Source organism: Alligator mississippiensis, chromosome 3, assembly GCF_030867095.1.
Source record: "Alligator mississippiensis isolate rAllMis1 chromosome 3, rAllMis1, whole genome shotgun sequence".
Classification (NCBI taxonomy): domain Eukaryota; kingdom Metazoa; phylum Chordata; order Crocodylia; family Alligatoridae; genus Alligator; species Alligator mississippiensis.
In genome coordinates, this window is record NC_081826.1 from 64,654,755 (window position 1) to 64,673,533 (window position 18,779).

Below are 18,779 nucleotides of genomic sequence, written 5' to 3' on the forward strand. Positions count from 1 at the left end.
GTGAATCGATTACAACTACTACTTGAAGTAGGAAGTGAAATTTGAAAGTGTTGCCTGAGTTATGCCAGTGTGAAAACCCTAAGGCAGAGGTGGGTAATGCAAAGGCACAGGGTACAAGCGGGTGCTAGAATCCAGGACTGTCATGACTTTTTTCTCTCCATCATCATCCATGCTACCTCCCTTTATTCCCGTCTATTGTGGCTTGCCTATTCTTACCTGCCCCACCCCAGGTACTCAAATAACTCACTGCACTTCTGTGTTTCTGCAACTACAGTAACCAACCTGTAGAATTGGCAGCTGATAGTTAAGTGAAGGAGTGTTTGTGGTTTTGCAGGAGCAGCAGTTTTAAGAACATCGAGTCCAAAAGTGGATACCTGGAAGTCAAATGTCAATATACTGCTTTTTCTAGCTACCTTTTACACCATTTTCAGGCACATACAAAGCATTTTGTCACAGGTCCACGATGATTCTGTTCCCATTTGATCAAGGCCTTCTGGCTTTTTGTAATAGGAAGTAACGTACACAATCATGACAGACCCTCCCAAGGGAGCATTTTTATTTTTAAAAATTAAAACCACTTAAATAGAAAATAGTGAGACCAAATAGTTTGTGATTTTAAAGAACAGTTTTTTAAGCCTAGAGAAGAACATGGTAAAAGGACTTTAACTGTTCAGAATCAGAACTTTTAAATGGAGTAAACATTTACCATTAAAATCAAAAAATTTTGCATCAGAAATTACACCCTTTTAAATTATGCTACCTAAGTCCCTGCTTACTAAGTAACATGTTCTGTACCTTGCTGAAATGCTTTTTTAAAATTACCTGATAGTGAAAGTTTCAAGGAACTCTTGCAATTCAGCTCAACTATTTAATCCAGCTTTAATTAAAGCTATATTCAAAGTAGACCTTGTTTTCAGTTTATTCCTTCTGAAACCAAATTACATTTGTAGTGGGTTTGCTTCTCTGGTTCTCTTGATGCCTGCAGGATGCACCTGGGCTAAAGTTTCACTTTTTTCCCCTTGAAATAAAAATGCATGGAGAGACATGGCCACAGCTGGTCTTCCCCCCAACATGCCAGTTCTATGCTGGTCTGGCAGCAAATAGCTACCATGGCATGTCTCTGGAGGATTTTTCCACCAACTCAAGCTGTGCAGCAGTTATTACACAACTGCTTTCCTGGAGCTGACAGTGCAGAAAGCATGGTCAGAATATTACTGCGGCTCAGCTATTCCTGGCTGCTGGAAATCTACCTCAGGCCCAGGGGGGCCTAAAGTACTCATTAGTTCTGTAACCATCAGGCTGTAGCCAAAATCACAGCTTACATAAAGCTGTAAGCTGTGACTGACACATCCCTTCTGTTCAGGAAGGGCCCTTCTACACTAACTCCCAAACTTTTGGGCTTGCTAACACACACCCTGACATTCTCTCAAACACTGTAGCTTACATTGCTGTTTTACTTTCTTTCACACTTGCAGAACTGCAGCGGGACAGGTCAGTTCTGGCTATAGCCTGTTGCTCATGATCAAATCCATCTTCAATGCACTGTCTTAGCTGTGCTGTTCAATTCTCTCCCACAGTGTTTGCCTTCTGCTTTTTGCAGGCCCATTTGAGGGACTTCAAAAAGCTTGCTCCTTTGGGATTTTTTTCAGTTCATGAATACTCAATCTTTTACTTGGATATCTCTACTCAGTTTTACTATGAAGGAGAAACAGTCTGACATATTTGGATGAGAAATTTATGCTTTTTTGGGCTTGACACAAGAGCCATGTTAAAAGAATTTCAACATGAGATTCCAAATGAGCTTAGTCTCAGACTAAACACTATAGTGCAAGTAACAGTTATGTAACAAATGTCAGACAATAATTTAAGGGCATTTCACCCTCAGCATTAGCATTTTGACAGACTAGTTTAAGGCTGTCACTTGTATATGTAAAAATATTTGCAGAGATAAGTTAGTGTTAATAAACTATAATCACCATGTGTTTACAATGATGAACTGAAAGACTTTAAATACAGGATTAATACCTGAGCGTGGGTTTTTCACTTTCCACACCCTTGTTAAAAGCCACATACCTTCAAGTACCTCCAGCCCTCCGACCTGTAAAACTAAAAGGCACTAAACTTATTTTACATTGATATTTCTTCGTTTTGTAGGAGACCACTTAATACCAGACACTTGTAACATAGCACTGATTCTAATAAAAACAGCTAAATACATAGTCTCTCCTGTACTGACAATATGCTAAGATTTTTCAATTAGTGTCTTCATTTTTCCTGTAGACTTCAGCATGTGTGGTCCAAACTGAAAGAAAGATAACAGATTAATTGAAGTGTGCATATGATACACACACTCACATGCAACTTAAACATATATGTGATGTCTCATATATGGGAGACTCAGGAAGTAAGTGGAATAATTTATAATCCATCCATTTCAGACTCAAATAATCACCACTTATCTTTTGTCACCTTCAAATTTTGCCTGGCTTCTGTGGCAGTAGATGATTCAGACCAAACTAAGTCAAATTTGGCAAGGTAGCCAAAAGAGTCAGAACTTCCTATCAGCAATTAAGTAAAGTTAATCAGGAAAAGGGACAGTCTGTTAAATTTAAAGACCCTCCCATCCCCCCCAGCAAAGAAATGTGCATCTTTCAAAAATAGTGTACCATTACTGTTTAACAACTGGTCACCCTCACTAAGTATTCTTGTAGCAGTGCAAGTGTTCCACCACTGATAACTATCTTTTTCCTTGCATGACCTCTTCAAACTGTCATGGTGACATAAGGAGGACTGAACCAAAGAACAGGTGTCTACACGCAACTAGCAACAACAGATGAGAGGTATTTAAAGAAAAAAAACCCCAAACCTCTGATAATGTCAGCAGCACAATATTCTTAGGTAACAAATGTCAGGAAACCCTTAATTAAGTTCTGTTAACCTTTGTGGGGATGTTCACGTCTAGCTGAACCAAGAGATGAGTCCCAACCAAACTGAGACAGCAAACCAGTCCATACTATGATGGTGACAGCTCATCTCTGGTTTTCTCCTAAAAGCCCCAAATGCAGGAGGCAGGTTTAAACAGGCGTAATATTCTTTTAAGAAATTCTAGTTGTTGTAAAAGAAAGCCTGGATATGATATAAGGGCTTGTAAAACAGAAGGCAAATATATTAGATACTTAAAGTTATTGATAAATGCAGGCTTTTTATCTTGCTGGGATCCTATGATCTCTGCTGACTTCCTGCCCCTTGGGCAGGGGACTGGACTTGATGATCCTCTGGGGTCCCTTCCAGCCCTAGTATCTATGAAATCTAATTCTGTCCCTCTCCCTCAAACATCATATCCAGAATATAACCTGCTATCTAAGTAAGTCCTCCTAGTCTTTTAGTTTCTCTGTGGCTTGTTTTTGCTTAAATTTCCCAGGATAAGTTAAATGCAAGACATGAATCCAAACATAATTTATTCTTCCTTTCTGGTTCCCCTACACTAGCACAATACTGCAGTGACTGTTCTCCAGCAAAAACTACCTCAAGTTTCTCTTCTAGGTTTTTTGTAAGATATGTAGATGCTAGAACAAGGGTTGGCAATGTTTTTGGCCAAAGTGCCCAAAACACTCCAGCCTTCATCCATGCCTTGACTTGGGATGCTAGAGGTGGGGGGGCTGGGGAGCCTGATCCTAATTGCTGGTGGTGGCTGCACATGCATCTCTGAGCAGATGGTGGGGGAGGGGCTGGGATGGGGCTGCCTCAGCCTTTTCACCACCATGTACCATGAAGAGTGTATGCAGCAGCTGCTGCCACAGAGCCAGTGCCAGGGCTCTGGAGCCTAGTACAGGTGTTTGCAGTCTGCCTGTCACCTGCTGCAGCTGCCCAGAGCCCAGGCTGGCTGTGGCAGGGAGCCAGGAGGCTGCAGACAGCTGTGCTGGGCTCCACAGCCTCAGCATTGGCTCCATGGTGGCAGCTGCTGCATGCATGCCTCCAGGCAGATGGGAGGGGAGGGGCCAGGGCTGCACTGCCCCAGGCCCCTTCCTGGCCATGCGCCTGGAGGCACGAACACAACCCCTGCAGCCAGTGCTGAGGTTGCAGAGCTCTGTGCACCTGTTTGTAGCCTCCTGGCTGCAGCCAGCCTGGGCTTTGGGCAGCTGCTGCCTGCCACAGGGCCTGGTCTACCTGCAGCCTCCTGACTGCCCAGAGCCCAGCCCAGCTGTGGTATGCCATGAAAAACTGCCTCACGTGCCATGCTCTGACGTGTGCTGGAACATAACTTGCAATCCTTGAACATTTGCTCTGTGATAAAAACTTTCAGTTAAAAGTTAAGGGAGTTTTCCCACTTCTGTCTTGGATCTATATTTTTTATAAAGATATGCTGTTTTTGTGTTAAGGATCTAGTGATTCAATAAAATCTCAATGAAGGAAGTACAGGTTGGGTGAATGGACTTTAAGGTGGATAGAAAACTGGCTGGAGTATCAGGCTCAGAAGGTAGTACAATGGCTCAATGTCTAGGCAGCAGCCAGTATCAAGGTGGTCTTGGGTCTGCTTTTGTTCAGTATCTTCATTGATTAACTTGAAGTGCTGCACCTTCAGCAAGTCTGCACGTGACACCAAGCTGGGCAGGGCTGCGAGTAGTAGATATGCTGGAGAGTGGGCTTAAGGTTTCAGAGCCCTAGACCATGGTTTTTAACCTTTTTTCATAAGTGTACCCCTGGCAGCCCTACACGCTGCAGCTGGGGGTGGTGGTGCGTGGCGAGACACAGAGCAGTGGCAGCACAGAGTGGTAGATAGCAGCAGTAGCTGCCACCACATGCAAGCTTACCCCCCGCCCCACCCCAGTATCCAACTGGCTGGTCAGCACTGCTGCCTTCACCCCACCCCTGCTCCTGGGAGTTGGCAGCGCAGGGTGGTGGGTGGCAACACTACATCCCCACCTGCCCGCGCATACCCCGTAGGGCCTTCCCAAGTATGCCCGGTTGACAGCCCCTGACCTAGACAAACTGGAGGATTAAATCAAAAGAAGTCTCAAGAGGTTCAACAAGAACAAGTGCAAAGTCCTGCACTTAGGATGGAGCAATCCCATGCATCAGTACAGGCTGGGGGATGACTGGCTGGGCAGTAGCTCTACAGAAAAGGACCTGGGGGTTACAGTGGACAATAAGCTGAATATGAGCCAACAGTGTGTCCTTGTTGCCAAGAAGACTAACCACCTAGTGGGCTGCATGAGTAGGAGTATTGCCAGAAGATCAAGGGAAGTAATTATTTGCCTCTATTCAGCACTGGTGAGGCCATCTCTGAAGTACTGTGTCCAATTTTGGGCCCCCCGCTACCAAAAGGACGTGGACAAGTTGGAGAGAGCCCAGTGAAAGGCAACAAAAATGGTGAGGGGGCTGGGGGACATGACTTCACATAAGCCCATTTCTCTCAGCCTCTTGTCTAGTCTGGAGAAAAGAAGACAGAGAAGATTTAATAGCTTTCAGCTACCTGAAGGGGGGTTCTAAAGAGGATGGAGGTAGACTGTTCTCAGTGGTGGCAGATGACAGTATAAGAAGCAATGGTCTCAAGTTACAGCGAGGGAAGTTTAGGTTAGATATTTAGAAAAATCATCTCAGTAAGAGGGTAGTAAAACACTGGAACAGGTAATCCAGAGAGGTTGTGGAATCTCCATTCTTGGAAATTTTTAAGACATGGCTAGACAAAACTCTGGCTGAAATGATAGAGTTGGGGATGGTCCTGGTTTGAGCAAGGGGGTGGACAGTGTTTCTCCACCTGTGGGACACAACCCAGAAGTGGGTCACAAGAATTATATGAAAGGGTTGTGGGCAAATTTAAAAAATGGATCAAACTTTAAAAATGGATTCTCCTTTAAAGGAGAAAAATGGGGGAAAACCATGGGTTTTCCCTTGTAGGCTGGCAGAGTTCCAGCCTGTGAGGGAGGGGCTGCTTAGGGCCCCCCCGTGCCTCACCCCCTGCCCCTTTACTCCACATCCCCATTCTCTGCCCCACATACTATGGGGCTAGGGATGGGGGGGGTCAGGACTGGCCACCGATGTGTTACAAATGGGTCCTGGTACAAAAGGTTGAGAACCACTGGACTAATGATGATCTGAGGTTCCTGCCAACTCTAATTTTCTATGATGTACACTGTCAACTGAAGTTCCAGATAATAAGTGATTCCTCTAGTATATGAAACACTTCTCCATCCTCCTTCCCTGCAGTGGCTAATGCACAGGTCAGGTTTTCCAGGTTCTCAATGCAGCATCCCCAAAACATAGATCCAGTCCTAACCATGAAAGAGTACGTCAGGGCCCAAGAAATTTTGAATTCCTCCACCAAGATCTTTGGTTTTGAGTCAAGTCTTTCTGGTTCAAGTTTTCCAGGTAGTTTACAAAATATTCAGGGGATGTTTACATGTGCCCCCCATGGCACAGTTGATGCTGCACCGTCATTTAGTACTTCAGAAAGCAAGTACTAATGCCTGCACAGTGACAGCTGTTACTGTGCCATCCCAGCAGGGCACAGTTATTTTTAGCAGCCACAGCGACACACTATAGTGAGGTAGCTCTTCACTACACTGATGTAGTGTCGGTGTCACTGCTTGAGCTCACCAACACTACGTCGCTGCAGCGAGAAGCTAGATTGCCACAGCACATCAGTATGGCGATGTAGTGTCACATGTAGATGCACCCTAAGAGGCTGAAATTTCCATTAAAAATGAGCATTTCATAAATCACCTGAATACTAAAAGTCCCAGCCTGATAAGCACAGAAACATCTGTGATAAAAGCTATACCTTAATTTCGGTTCAGAGTATGCTGAGAACATGGTCAACTTTTACACAATAATCTGATATTTTGTGATACGCTGCTTTTGTGGAGAGCAGAATTAAGCCTTATTACAGGTCAAATATTGCAATACTCACCAGCGCTGTTTCAGGCTTTGGAATCTGTTTTTCATTTTCACTTTGGCTATCGCTTCTGTATCGATAAGCAAACTTCTTTTTGAGTGCTTCTGCTATTAATGCTGCAGGATCGGTAGGGTCAGCAGCTTTACACTTTGTACTTTCTGTTGGCCTTGAAAAGGAAAGTGAAAGTAAGCAGTCACAAAGCAAAGCTTTAGGACAAAGAGAGAGCTCTGTAATCCTGTGTTATTTTTCAGGCACTTCTCCATGGAAGTGACAGTAAAACTCTGCTTTGCATTTATACAATACACAGTAAGCCATGAACGCTTACCTTTTCACTGCACGCAGCTTTACACTGTTCATATCTTTGAGGATTTCTAGCATGTTTGGCATTTCAGGCTTCTTTGGACCATTATCTGTCAAAGTCTGCGAAGAGTTTATTTTCTTGCCCTTCCGCTCTTTAATGAGATCAATAGCAGACATACTCTGCTGCAGGGTGGGAGGAGGAAGAGGCGGCGGTGGTGGCGGCAGCGGCACTGGACCAGAAGGTGAGGCAATAGGACTTAATCCAGCTATAACATACCAAAAATACATTCCAAGTAAGAACAAAGTGCCCTTTTTAAGCTTAATACAAACAAGCAATAGAAACAAGGATCTCATTGCAGCAGCTGTACCATCGGTGTGTGTTTTCTTTCTAGAATATGTCTCATCATAAGAGAATTTATCATAATTCAGTCCTAAGCCTCCTAAAGCATTCAAGTGAAGATCTCTGCTCTCAAAAAAAAAAAAAAAAAAGGAAGCTAGTGAGTTTCCAGTCCAAAGTCCAGATGCAGGTTTGCACTAGATCAGGGATGCTCAAGCAGGGTGCTTGGGCACCCCTGGGTGTTGAGAGATTTTTTGAAGGGGGTGCCTCGAGTTGTGAGGAGATAAGGGCAGACTCAGGTTCCTTCCTGCCTCGCTCTTCTGCAAGGATAATTGTTAAGAAGTTTTTTTTTAAGGTAATTTTGCTCAATTCAAAGTTATATAGGGGTGCCTTGAGTCTAAAAAAAAAGGCTGAGAACCACTGTACTAGATGCACATAAAAAAAGCTTCCTTGAACACCAGGAATTATTTCTACCTACCCTGGCCTCCTCTTAATGCTATCAGTTTTTTTATGATGCTACAAGATGTTTTGACAGAGTCATGTTGACTAAAAATCTATGCTTAGAAGTAATTAACTGTTAGGGGCATTTTTGCAAGACAGACAATGATTACTAGAACACAGAATGTTTACTTGCAGCAACTCTGGTGGTCAAAGTTAGATTGCAGATAAAGCTGCTTAATGACCATTTTCAAAATACCCAGGTAAGTAGCAATTTTTGCTGAGTGTCTTTGAAAATGAATGGTTTCTCAAGCAAGATTCTTGAATGTGAATTGCACAATCTGGATGCTTGCATTCAAGTTAACAGAAACTAAGTGAAGATGTCTAAAAAAACAGTTATCCAATTTTTTTTTGAAAGGCTTGATAAGAACCAAGAGTGTTATATCTGAACTGACTGGGCTGTTAAAGCAACCTAAATTTAAAGCTCCATGCAATGCTTCAAGTGAACACAAAGTCAGCTTCTTTTATCACAGAAGTCTTAGCAAATGAGGAAGCAAAAACTATTTAGGAAACTGCTTCAGATAAAGAAAGTTCAACATTCATATCTTCAGAATAGATAACTGAAGTTAATGCTCTAACTACAATTTTTTTGACAATTTAATCATAAAGTGAATTGAACTATCTAGGATAAGATATAACCTAGGAATTAATTGTCTGCATACTTGTGGCAGTTACTATATTCTACCAGAAGAGGGAGGTAATGGTAACAAAACAAAGACTAGAATTAAAAGAGCCTTCTAAAAGTAAAGAACATTAAACATAATGTATTTATTACCTGGCCAATAATTATAATTCAACATGTTTACAAGCATGTGAATTTTAAGCTACTCTGCCTTCATGAAGAACAGACCTAAATTCTTAAACTACTTCATTGCAGTACCTTAAACAGCACAAACACAGAGAATAAAAGTGCTGCTCACCTGCTGCAGACCTGGATACCAAACTCCAAGCTCTTCTAAAGAAGAATTACAAATGAATTACAGGCCTATCTATTCTCAGCTTTCCCACACTCATCTGTTTCTCATTTTATATGCATAAGAGAGAGGTCTGGATAGCCCCTATAATCCCAGTTAGTAACACACAATCGAAACAAATTGGTGGTAAGTGCTACAAAACAGCAAAATTGTTATGCAGTGGCAGGATGGAGACCAGGGCAAAAATGGTTATTAACATTCACGCTCAAAGTGTCATGTAACTTTTGGCTTCTGGGTGAACAGAAATTACCACATTTCATCTGGATGATGGTTCTAGAAACAATTTGACTCTCTCCTCCTGTCTCAAGGCCTCGTTTTGATGTTGCACTGACAAGTATATTTAAATGCTTCATGTGAAACTTACTAATTACTACCTGCAGACCAGTGAGCCAACACTATTAGATAACACAATGGCAACATAGAAGTAGCTGTTGGAAACTAATTCTATACATCCATCCCAAGTGTGATAAGATAGGTTTATTCTGATAGTGAAAGGTCTAGAGGCACCATGCTCAGTTTTTGCTTGTAACTGTTTCATGAACCTTTTAACAAGTATATTTTATTACAAAAGTATAATTAAGCATCTCATGACACTACTGATAGACTATACTGAAAATCTACTAGAGCTTCTTACATCCCAGTCACGTCCTTTTCTTTTACTTTCATTGATGTCTGTGGTGGGTTTTGTTTGGAAAGTCCTACTGAGGTGGATTCAAAATTCTAAAAAAAACCCCTATGAATTAGGAACAAAGCTAAAGGTCTTGCTCTCCCTGATCCCTTTGAGAAACATCTTATATTCGCTTTATTAGTTTCCACATTTATAAATACATGAACTACAAACATGGAATTCTCCTGCTTGGACTGAACCAAAGATGAGCAACTACTGCCAAGCCTGATCTGAACTTATGATCTCATGTTACAGACGTGACAGGTTTCATCTGGATATCCATTAGGTCTGAACTGCCTCAGGCAGATGTCTGGGAGTTACTGCCACACCCAACAACAGTACCATGAAAACTTGTCTGTCAACTGCTACTCAAATCACTGTAAACACCATTTGCTGGTTAGGAGGGAAGTTTGATAACAAAAGCAAGGCTCAAGGTCACTCCAAATATCACGCGTCCAAGACAGTTCACTAGCAGTATCTACTGCTTGTTCAGAGGACCTAGTAAATGGCACATACAGTTTTTCTCTCGCTGAAAGGACTGTAAAATTAAACCTAAGAGTCCAGATGTAATTTTTAAAAAGAACTGTAGGCATATCTTGCCTGCAAGTATATTTTGTACTGTGCTGTCTTACTCTTCAGACTGTATTATGGAATCAAGTGCTGCTGCTTCTACAGTGTTATATAGATAGATTCAGTTAGTTACATCTATCTATCTATCTATCTATCTGATCTAAGTTTTCTAAAAAAAAAATCAAAAAAAAAAATCTAGATATAACCTCTTTTTCTCAGTTGCAAGTACTGTTATATTTATGTTGCTGTCATTCCAGCCAAAACAGTACTTGCAACTCTATGAACACCACATTTAATCCTGCAAGACCTCACATAAATATATTCAGCTTATTAATTAAAAAAAAGAGGCAGACTCCTTTAGTTTCATTAGATGCAAATAAAAAAGCAAGTTCAGTACCTGCTGACAGATTCTGCTGTTCTTGCAAAGTTACAATTTTGGCTATTTGTGCCCTTAAACTGGCAAGTTCATTTTCTAGAGCACTGATCTTCTGCAGAGCTTCATCATTTGTGGTCACTTTACTCTTGGGCACTTGCTCTTCTTGAAACAGGTCTGGTAAGGATACTTGTCTAGCTGGGGGACTTTCAGTAGAAGGTGGTTCACCTGGAGGCAGTGGAGCAGATTTTGACCAGATGTCTGACCTATAACAAACAAACATACACACACACACAGTCATTATCATAAGGCTGTTTGGAATAAAAATGGTTTTTACCAAAGAGGTCAGGGAGTAAAATAACAGTTAGTTGGCAAGCTTGGGGAGCAAATATTAAGGTCTGACCTTAAAGAGCTACACAATTTTGGCCTTTTACAAACACATCTCCCTCAACTACTGTAGAGGCAAAATACATGACTATTTCTGCACATTTTAGTAGTTGGCCCCTTTATAAAAAAAAAAACCCAACAAAACAACCGACCCTCTCCACAGTATGGGGTCCTAACTGTGGTCATATTTCTAAAGGAGATTGTGTTACTTAATGATCCCAGTTTAAGAACAAAAGACACAAAAAGCCATCTTGTAGAATCTATGCGCTCATGGCATTGCAGGCTGATGACCAACTCACCTTTTGCTGCAATTATGGACTCACATTTCAGTAGTGCTTCTCTTAAAGGAACAGAGAATTTTATCTTAAGAATATTTAAATAAAATACACTAAAATGCTAGAACACACAAGACCTCTGTGCAGGATACTGGTGACCAACATATATTCCCATACCTATGGAGCTAATATTCAGACTTCATCCAGTAGGAAGATGCAAAAAGTGATGCCGGGTAAAAGAGTAAGATACAACATGGTCCATTTGACATTTTACTCTTCATGCTTCATTCTCTCTCTTTTTTTTTTGGTGGGGGGAGTATTCAGAATTATTAAACTTGGTCTCTTTTGCAACTGAGGCAACCAGTAGACTAGTTTTTACCTAGTGGCCATACAGCTTGCTTGACCAAGCTTCTTAAACTTTTATCTTTGGTTAACTACAGCCACGAATCCAAAAATAAATACCAAAACATAGGGCAAATTGGGAAAGGAACATTATCTTAAAATTCCCTGATTTCCCAATACAATTTTTTAGAATAGAGACTCTCTACAAGGTATTTTATGAGAAGGGACAAACATCAACTTTTATTTATACGAGTGTATTTACATACCTTAACTGCAGTTTGAAGTGTTTTATCTGAGAATTATTATCTGTTGAAAATTGTTTATGGAGCTCTAATCCCACAATCCCTTATTTATTCCAGTGATCCTAATCAGTGTAATGAATGCCCGTGTGAGCAAGGACTACTGATAATAGCATGTTTTGTTAAATGTGATAAGTTCCTGACAGGCACTTGTTTTAGGTTTAAAAAAAAGCCACATACACATTGGTAGAGCCTATCCTTGTTGAACACTTTACTTTAAACTCGGCATTCCTGTGCTGAGCCTAGCACACGCCCAGAAGAGGCATCATGTTAATTGCACCCAGCTCCTCTAATATCTGTACAGATCAGGTGCATTAGATAAAACCACCAAAAAGTCCTACTAACAGCCAATTGAATCGGTTTTAGATAAAAGTGCCAAAAAGTTCTCACTGAAGCATCAGATCTATACAGATGCTGCAGAGCCGGGTCAAAGAAATACACTGCTGGTTCCAGTAAAGCACTTTTTTTTCCCTCTACATCTGTCAGCGCCTTTACTGGTTGTTATGGGATGCTGGCTTTATATGCAATAAGGATCAAAGTTTGAATGCTCTGTACTGTTCATATAATCCTATGAACAAGAAATCATAAATTTAAACCAAGACAAAATTCAGGGACAATGTCAGAAGGGACTTAATCATTTATGATTAGTATGCAGTTCAACCAAATACTGAACACTAGGGCTGTGCAAACCTTTGGTTGCTGATTCGATTCGGCAGAGATTTCAGATTTGGAGATTCAGCCACCGAATTGGGCCAATTGAATCAAGAGACCCTTTAATCTCTCCAAATTGAATTGGAACCCTCTGAATCAATTCAGAGAGATATGGAAAGATTTGACAATTTGGACATAGACACAGCTTTAAATGTTTTTTCTACATACCTCAGGTACCAGGTGGCTTGTGAATGCTGAGATGGTGGGGCTGATGAAGCATCCAACAGGAGTGTGAGGGGGGTCCCCAGCATGCTTAGGTGCAGACCCGGAAGTGGACCAGGCGCACTTCTGGTCCACTGCCGGGTCCACCGCACAGCACATGGGGGTGCTGGTTAAAGATAGCGCCTTTTTAAAACTCACCTGCAGAATGGCTCTAAAAGCATCTAAGGTAGTAATGGAGGGCACCAAACTACAGCACCAGCAACTGCTTTGATTTAAAACAGGGGCCTCAAAACATATGATCCAAACACTGGAACCAGCCCCTGAAGCTGCATGATTGGGTCTCTGGACCAACCCCACAAGCCACATGGAACATGCACTGTCCCTGACTCGTGCGCTGCATGTAGTGCAGTGCCAGCTTCAGCCCCAGCCCATACAAGTGCTGCACGCAGCATAGAGGTCAGTGTGCGATGCATACTGCATGCCAGACCATCTCTGTGCTGTCTCCTAGAAGACCAGGAAGAGGTAGAAGGGAGCAAAGAAAAGAAAGGAGCAGACTGTCCATCTCTTGAAGCAGGGGTAGGCAGGGAGGAGGATGACAACCAGAGCAGAGCAAATTCATTGTTTCTGTGGCTTTATTTTAGCCAGGTAGCACTTCAATTGGGTATGGGAACTGTTTAATTGCCATTCTTAAACAACTTTGTTTACTCTAATTAATTATCACCCTCCACCCCTTGAAGAGGGTGATAATTACTGAATTAACAAACCAGACAGCTCCAGCTAGGGCTTTCAATTAATGCCTGAGGGGTTGAATTTGCAGCAACCCACAGCCAGTCAGAGGCATGAGGGACCTGCTTTGCTCCACCTTCAAAATGGTGTCCCTAGTCATGACACAGCTGTGAAATTGGGGGCCCTGGCCATGTTACAACTGTGTAATCAGATGCCAGGGCCCATGGACTTGGTAGGTCCCTATCCATGCACTTCAAATGTACTATATGATTAGCAGAACAGTGGCTAGATTAAGACCAGCTGATCTAGTTTCAGCAGCATAAAACCTTAAAACCATTCCTTCCCTCCTCTCCAACACACACACCTTTGCTCAATGTAAAATTTGTGTGGACAGGAGCTGTGTTATCAGCTAATAAAGTGAAAGCAGATCCCCTAAAAACAGTATGTTCTAAATCCTATTCTGAGTCACTTGCACCATCCAGACTCTGCTGTTAACCATGAGAGGATGATTGTTACTTTATGGACTCAGACATTTGTTAACAGTTTTAACAATGATGTGAAAAATCAGCTGTACGTTCCCCAAGAGAAAATGCAAGATTTTTCCACAGTTCTTGGAACAACAGCAACAAAAAAAAATCCGTGCTGGCGGCGACTGCGTGTGCACCTTGGGGCAGCGCAGTCTGCCCTGAGGTGCATGTGCAGTCACTGCCAGCACGGAGCTGATGCCAGGGTTGTGCAGCCCGGCAGAGCTGTATGCACTCTGCCCGCTGCTTGCTGCAGCTGCCCAGAGCCCGGGCTACCTCCAAACAGCTGGGCTCATTGCCTCCGTGCCAGGAGTGGGGGAGAGACAGGGGGCTGCGCTGCTACAGGCCCCTCCCCCACCGCCCACTCCGAGGCACGCCTGCACGTGCTGGTCCGGAGCTGATGCCAGAGCCTGGTGCAGCTGTTTGGAGCCTCCTGACTATAGCTGGCCCTGGGGAGCTGCTGCCAGCCAGAATCCCAGGCTGCTCCCAGCACGCAGCTGGGACACTGCAAACCCTGTTGGGAGCAGCCCAGGCTCTAGCAGCTACCCAGAGCTGGGATAGTTGCTTGTAGCCACAGAGCCCAGGCTGGGGGGGCAGGCGCTTTGTGTAGGGAGCAAGGGACAGTAGGGCTGGGGGGCAGTGGCACAAGCAGGGCATTCTGCCATGTACCCCTTGCCCTCATTTTTTCTGCCATGCTGGCATTCCAGCACCTTCTGAGGTAGGCATTGTGGTGTTTTTTGGCACTCTGGCCCAAAAACGTTGCCTACCCCTGTAGTAGAGCCATGACTGGAAGTCTTAAATTTATGCGAATCCATTGTTTTAGCAAGTCATTATTTACATACTACTCTGAAGGGGATTTGATTTTAAACTATAGTTGCTTTGATGCACATCAAATTTATTGGAATGTATACAGCACATTTGGAATTTACCACTGTAGAAGACCATAACTGAAATGCATTTCTATTGCTTTAACAGTGCATAGGGAGAAAAATGATTTGTGGTCTACTTGCTGCATAGATGTCAATAAATCAGCTTTTTTTACACTGTCAAAATGAGATCTCATCCTTTAAAAAAGTGTTTTTACATAAAAAAAAAATACTCCCTTATGCAGACTCATTTTCCTTTTATAGCATATTAATATTATTGTTAATAAATGTCTTATTTATACAAGCTTCTTGAATGAGAGATTGTCCTCACTGAGTGTTTGGAAAAGTTTCTACTGCTGCAAGTACAATTAAAACAATGTTTTGTACAGAGAAAGAGACAGGATCTGAAATTTGTTTTGCCAATTAATAAACATTGTTGCCTTTATAACATTGGTCTTTGAGTTTGAGGCCACATGTTTGCAGGCTGTTTCTCAGCAAGTTCTCTTCCATAGAGATATTAACACAAGTCTTGCAGCTCTTTGGCAGGTGATTCTTTAAGCAGCAGCAGCAAACTACTCTCCCCTTTTGGACCATGTAACTCAAACAGAATATTCTCAGGCCAGCAAAAATACAAGCCAATTCTTTGTGTTGAATGCATTTACTGGGGTTATCGCTCCACAAGTTGCTGATTTCTCCCTCTCTATTTTCAGTTAACAAGATTAACAGTGGATTGGATTTCAGACACATTCCTGTTATGCAATGCTTTACTGTAGCAAGTTATATTGGAGGGTATTTAGGTCATTACTAACTTATGTCATGCTTTCAAAAAGAGCAGTAGTAGTGTCCTCCAGAGAACAAAGCTAACGATCTCTTGTCTTCCACCCTACCAAGAATTAGAGGTAGCTACTTAAGGGAACTGGAAGCCTTGAATGCACCAAACTTATGTATCTCTTATTTAGTTAGTCTATGCCTTCTGTGCTAAACTGTGCCATTGTAGCTGAACTAACAGGACAGGATCTTTGCAAGCTCTAACACAGAAAACTCCCTGCAGAGAAATACTGTGCCTATAATTATTTCCCATTCACTGCCCTGTCTAATTCTGTGCCTTTAAAAATTAAGTACTAAAAGCAAACCTTTGTTTTTATAGGTTTCTGCTCTGAAGTGCAGAGCCTTAACCAGAGAGACCAGAGGCATGTTAAATATTGTTGTATTGTCAGAACCACCAATACCACAGCTGAAAAAATACTAATGCTTCTTTATCGTGCTGGGTTTTTGGTTGTAGACAAAAGCACATAGGACATAGGCAGACAAGGTTCTGTGCAAGGTTTCAGGTGCCATCACCCTTCTTCAGGCATTCTGACTGACATCCTGACACACTTTTAGCTTCTCTCATTCCTCGGAGTCTCAGAACAGCAGAGACTCCCTATGCCTGAAAAAGGGCGATTGCGCCTGAAAGCTTGCCAAGAACCTTTCCCACAACTACTTAGTTGATCTAATAGAAGCTATATCATCTATTCAAAGAACCTTGCCTGTCTTTAGCATGCAGTTGTCCAATGCATGGCCCCAAAATGGCAAACCCTGCTTAAAGGAAGTCAAATTATGACAGCGTTGGAAGTGGTTCTGTATTACTGTAGGGATAATGTTGTAGGTGCCTTCAACACTAAATTTTTCTAGTGAAAAACAGCATTAATCTCTTTCTGTAGACCCAAGTCCCATTTCTATTCACCATCCTGTTAACCTGCCTTCCATTTCTTCTCTCCTAGTTCCTTTACTATTCACAAGAGAATTGAGTTAAATATGTTATAACTTCACCAGAACAAGATGCTATGATTCAGAGGGAGCCTTTTTTATGCTGACTTGAGGAACACACCTGAGTCTCATAGAGACTTCACCTTCTTCTTGAACAACCCATCTCACATCTGCAAAAGTGGCCACTGAATCTTCTCTGAGCTGGCTAGGGTGGTTTTCTTCTGCAGCATGAGAAGTGAGCTAGAAATGTAAAGACAAAATTACATTTCGAAAGCCAAGAACTTTTTTTTTTTCTTGGAAACTTTTCCAGTTAATTTATTTACACATTTATTTTAACAAGCACACTATACAAATCTTAACATTGACACTGTATATAACTATGAACACATACATGCACAAGGCTCCTCAGGTTTGGCACTGCACCTGGTTTAAAGCCTTCTGAAACAAAGCATGTCTTTCCATTGACTCAGTGGACTGTGGATCTGATCCCTTTGTTTCCAATATATCAAGTACTCCAGAGAGATTATTTTTTTCTATGAAAGGTTCATGGGCAATTATTTAGGAGGTGTAACACAAAATTACACAGCATTAAAAAGCCACTGAAAGCTATTTCATGAGACAAGCAATATAGAGAGTACTTCGCTGACACAGGCAGGCAAAAGTGTAAGTCTATGCGGTCGTTATTAGTAATTAGTTAAAATATGCGATTTTAACAACATATGATTTTACCTACTTTCATCAGTAGTTAACTAGGAAGCAATAGTGATTATCGTCTTTTGATCAAGATTAATAAGTCATTTTGAGAGTGAAGTGTAAGAGTACAACAGTATTTCCTCCTTCCCTGCAGTCTCCTGGAGGGCCATGTGCAACTTTGACAAGTGCAGCAGGACATGAATGACTGTTATGATGCCCTCTGCAAAAAAGCAGAATACTTTCTTGTTCAACAGTAACAAGTCTGTGCATCTGGAAAAGAGGCGAGGCACAGGACATCGCAGTACGGGAACTCACTTTTTTCTCACCTTAAGAGCCTTATTTAGTAATTTCCCAGTGTAGACAAGTTCAGACCATTTTTAAGTAATACAACAGAACCAGTTTTGAACCTGTATGGGACCAGAGATAAGCAAAGGCTGGAACTATCCTTATGTTTTATTTTAAATTGCTTTCAGTAGGTTTAACTGGACAGAGAAGAAAAGTTTTGGCTACTGGAAGATAGTAGTTTCCACCAGTCAGACAAGACTGCATAGTTTGAACCCAAGTTTCTAATTTTTGGACAGGAGATCACTTTGGTCTCACCTTAGGAAACTGAACTGCTGGAAGTGTTTTCCAGAAAGTGTTCCTGCCATACCAGCACTGAAAAATACACAAGGGCCAAAACAAGCTGGAAAAATACCATTAATGCTTTAAAAAGTATATTTGGCTATGTTCTTTCTACTACATTTCATAACTGTTATTTACCTACATTGTAGCTCTGCCATTGGTATCATCAGCAGAAGCTACAGTGTAAGTGAGGCCTGTGGGCATATTTTTTATGCTAGTTCATCTATTTATACAGTGTCTAGCACAATAAGATCCCAGTTTCAATACTATTATGGTAGCATTTGGGGGCTCCAAATTAAAAAAAAAAAAAAAAAGAGAGAGATTGATGGGACATTTTAAAAGCATTTTAAATAATTCATCACATTAAACTGTGTTTAATAATGTTTTTCCCATCGTCATAACCTCTTTCCTCCCATAGTTTGTTACACTAAGTTTTTGGGTCTTGGAATGACAAGAATTGGTTGTTTTAGGTAATATATGTTCTCTGTGTACAATACAGGGGGGCCTTGATCTCAGCAGAGGCATTTAGGTTCAACCATAATACAAACCACTATCCTTAGCATAGGTTGGGGATGAATACTGCATGAATTCTCACTGTGTTTACCATTCCTTTTCTAAAATTGTGCAAATACAGCTTTGGAAACTAAGGGACGATGGAAGTCAGTTATCTTCTGTGTACTTTTGTCATAGCTCCCAAGCATGGGTGCTGGCACCAGTGGTGCACTTGAAAACAGTTTTTTTTTCCCAGATAAAGACAACAACAGCACAGGTGGTAACACTTTTCACAGTCAACAGTTTGGGCTTAAT

General features: G+C 41.8%; 1 protein-coding gene across 9 annotated transcripts in view; it reads right to left on the reverse strand.

The window, feature by feature from the left end:
• Positions 1-529: 529 nt before the first annotated feature.
• MTFR1 (mitochondrial fission regulator 1) overlaps positions 530-18,779 on the reverse strand; it is a 36,705-nt gene continuing 18,455 nt past the window's right edge. For 6 of the 9 annotated variants that reach the window (XM_019498530.2, XM_019498531.2, XM_059724040.1 and 3 more), the window contains 5 exons: positions 16,777-16,895; positions 10,639-10,880; positions 7,221-7,461; positions 6,911-7,061; positions 530-2,302 (listed from right to left, as the gene is read on the reverse strand). In XM_019498530.2, the coding sequence (XP_019354075.1) occupies positions 2,243-2,302; positions 6,911-7,061; positions 7,221-7,461; positions 10,639-10,880; positions 16,777-16,895 (813 nt within the window). In that variant the 3' untranslated portion in view covers positions 530-2,242. Of the gene's footprint in view, positions 2,303-6,910; positions 7,062-7,220; positions 7,462-10,638; positions 10,881-16,776; positions 16,896-17,388; positions 17,569-18,779 lie in introns of all 9 variants that reach the window. The other 3 variants (XM_059724044.1, XM_059724043.1, XM_059724042.1) reach the window with 1 other exon arrangement.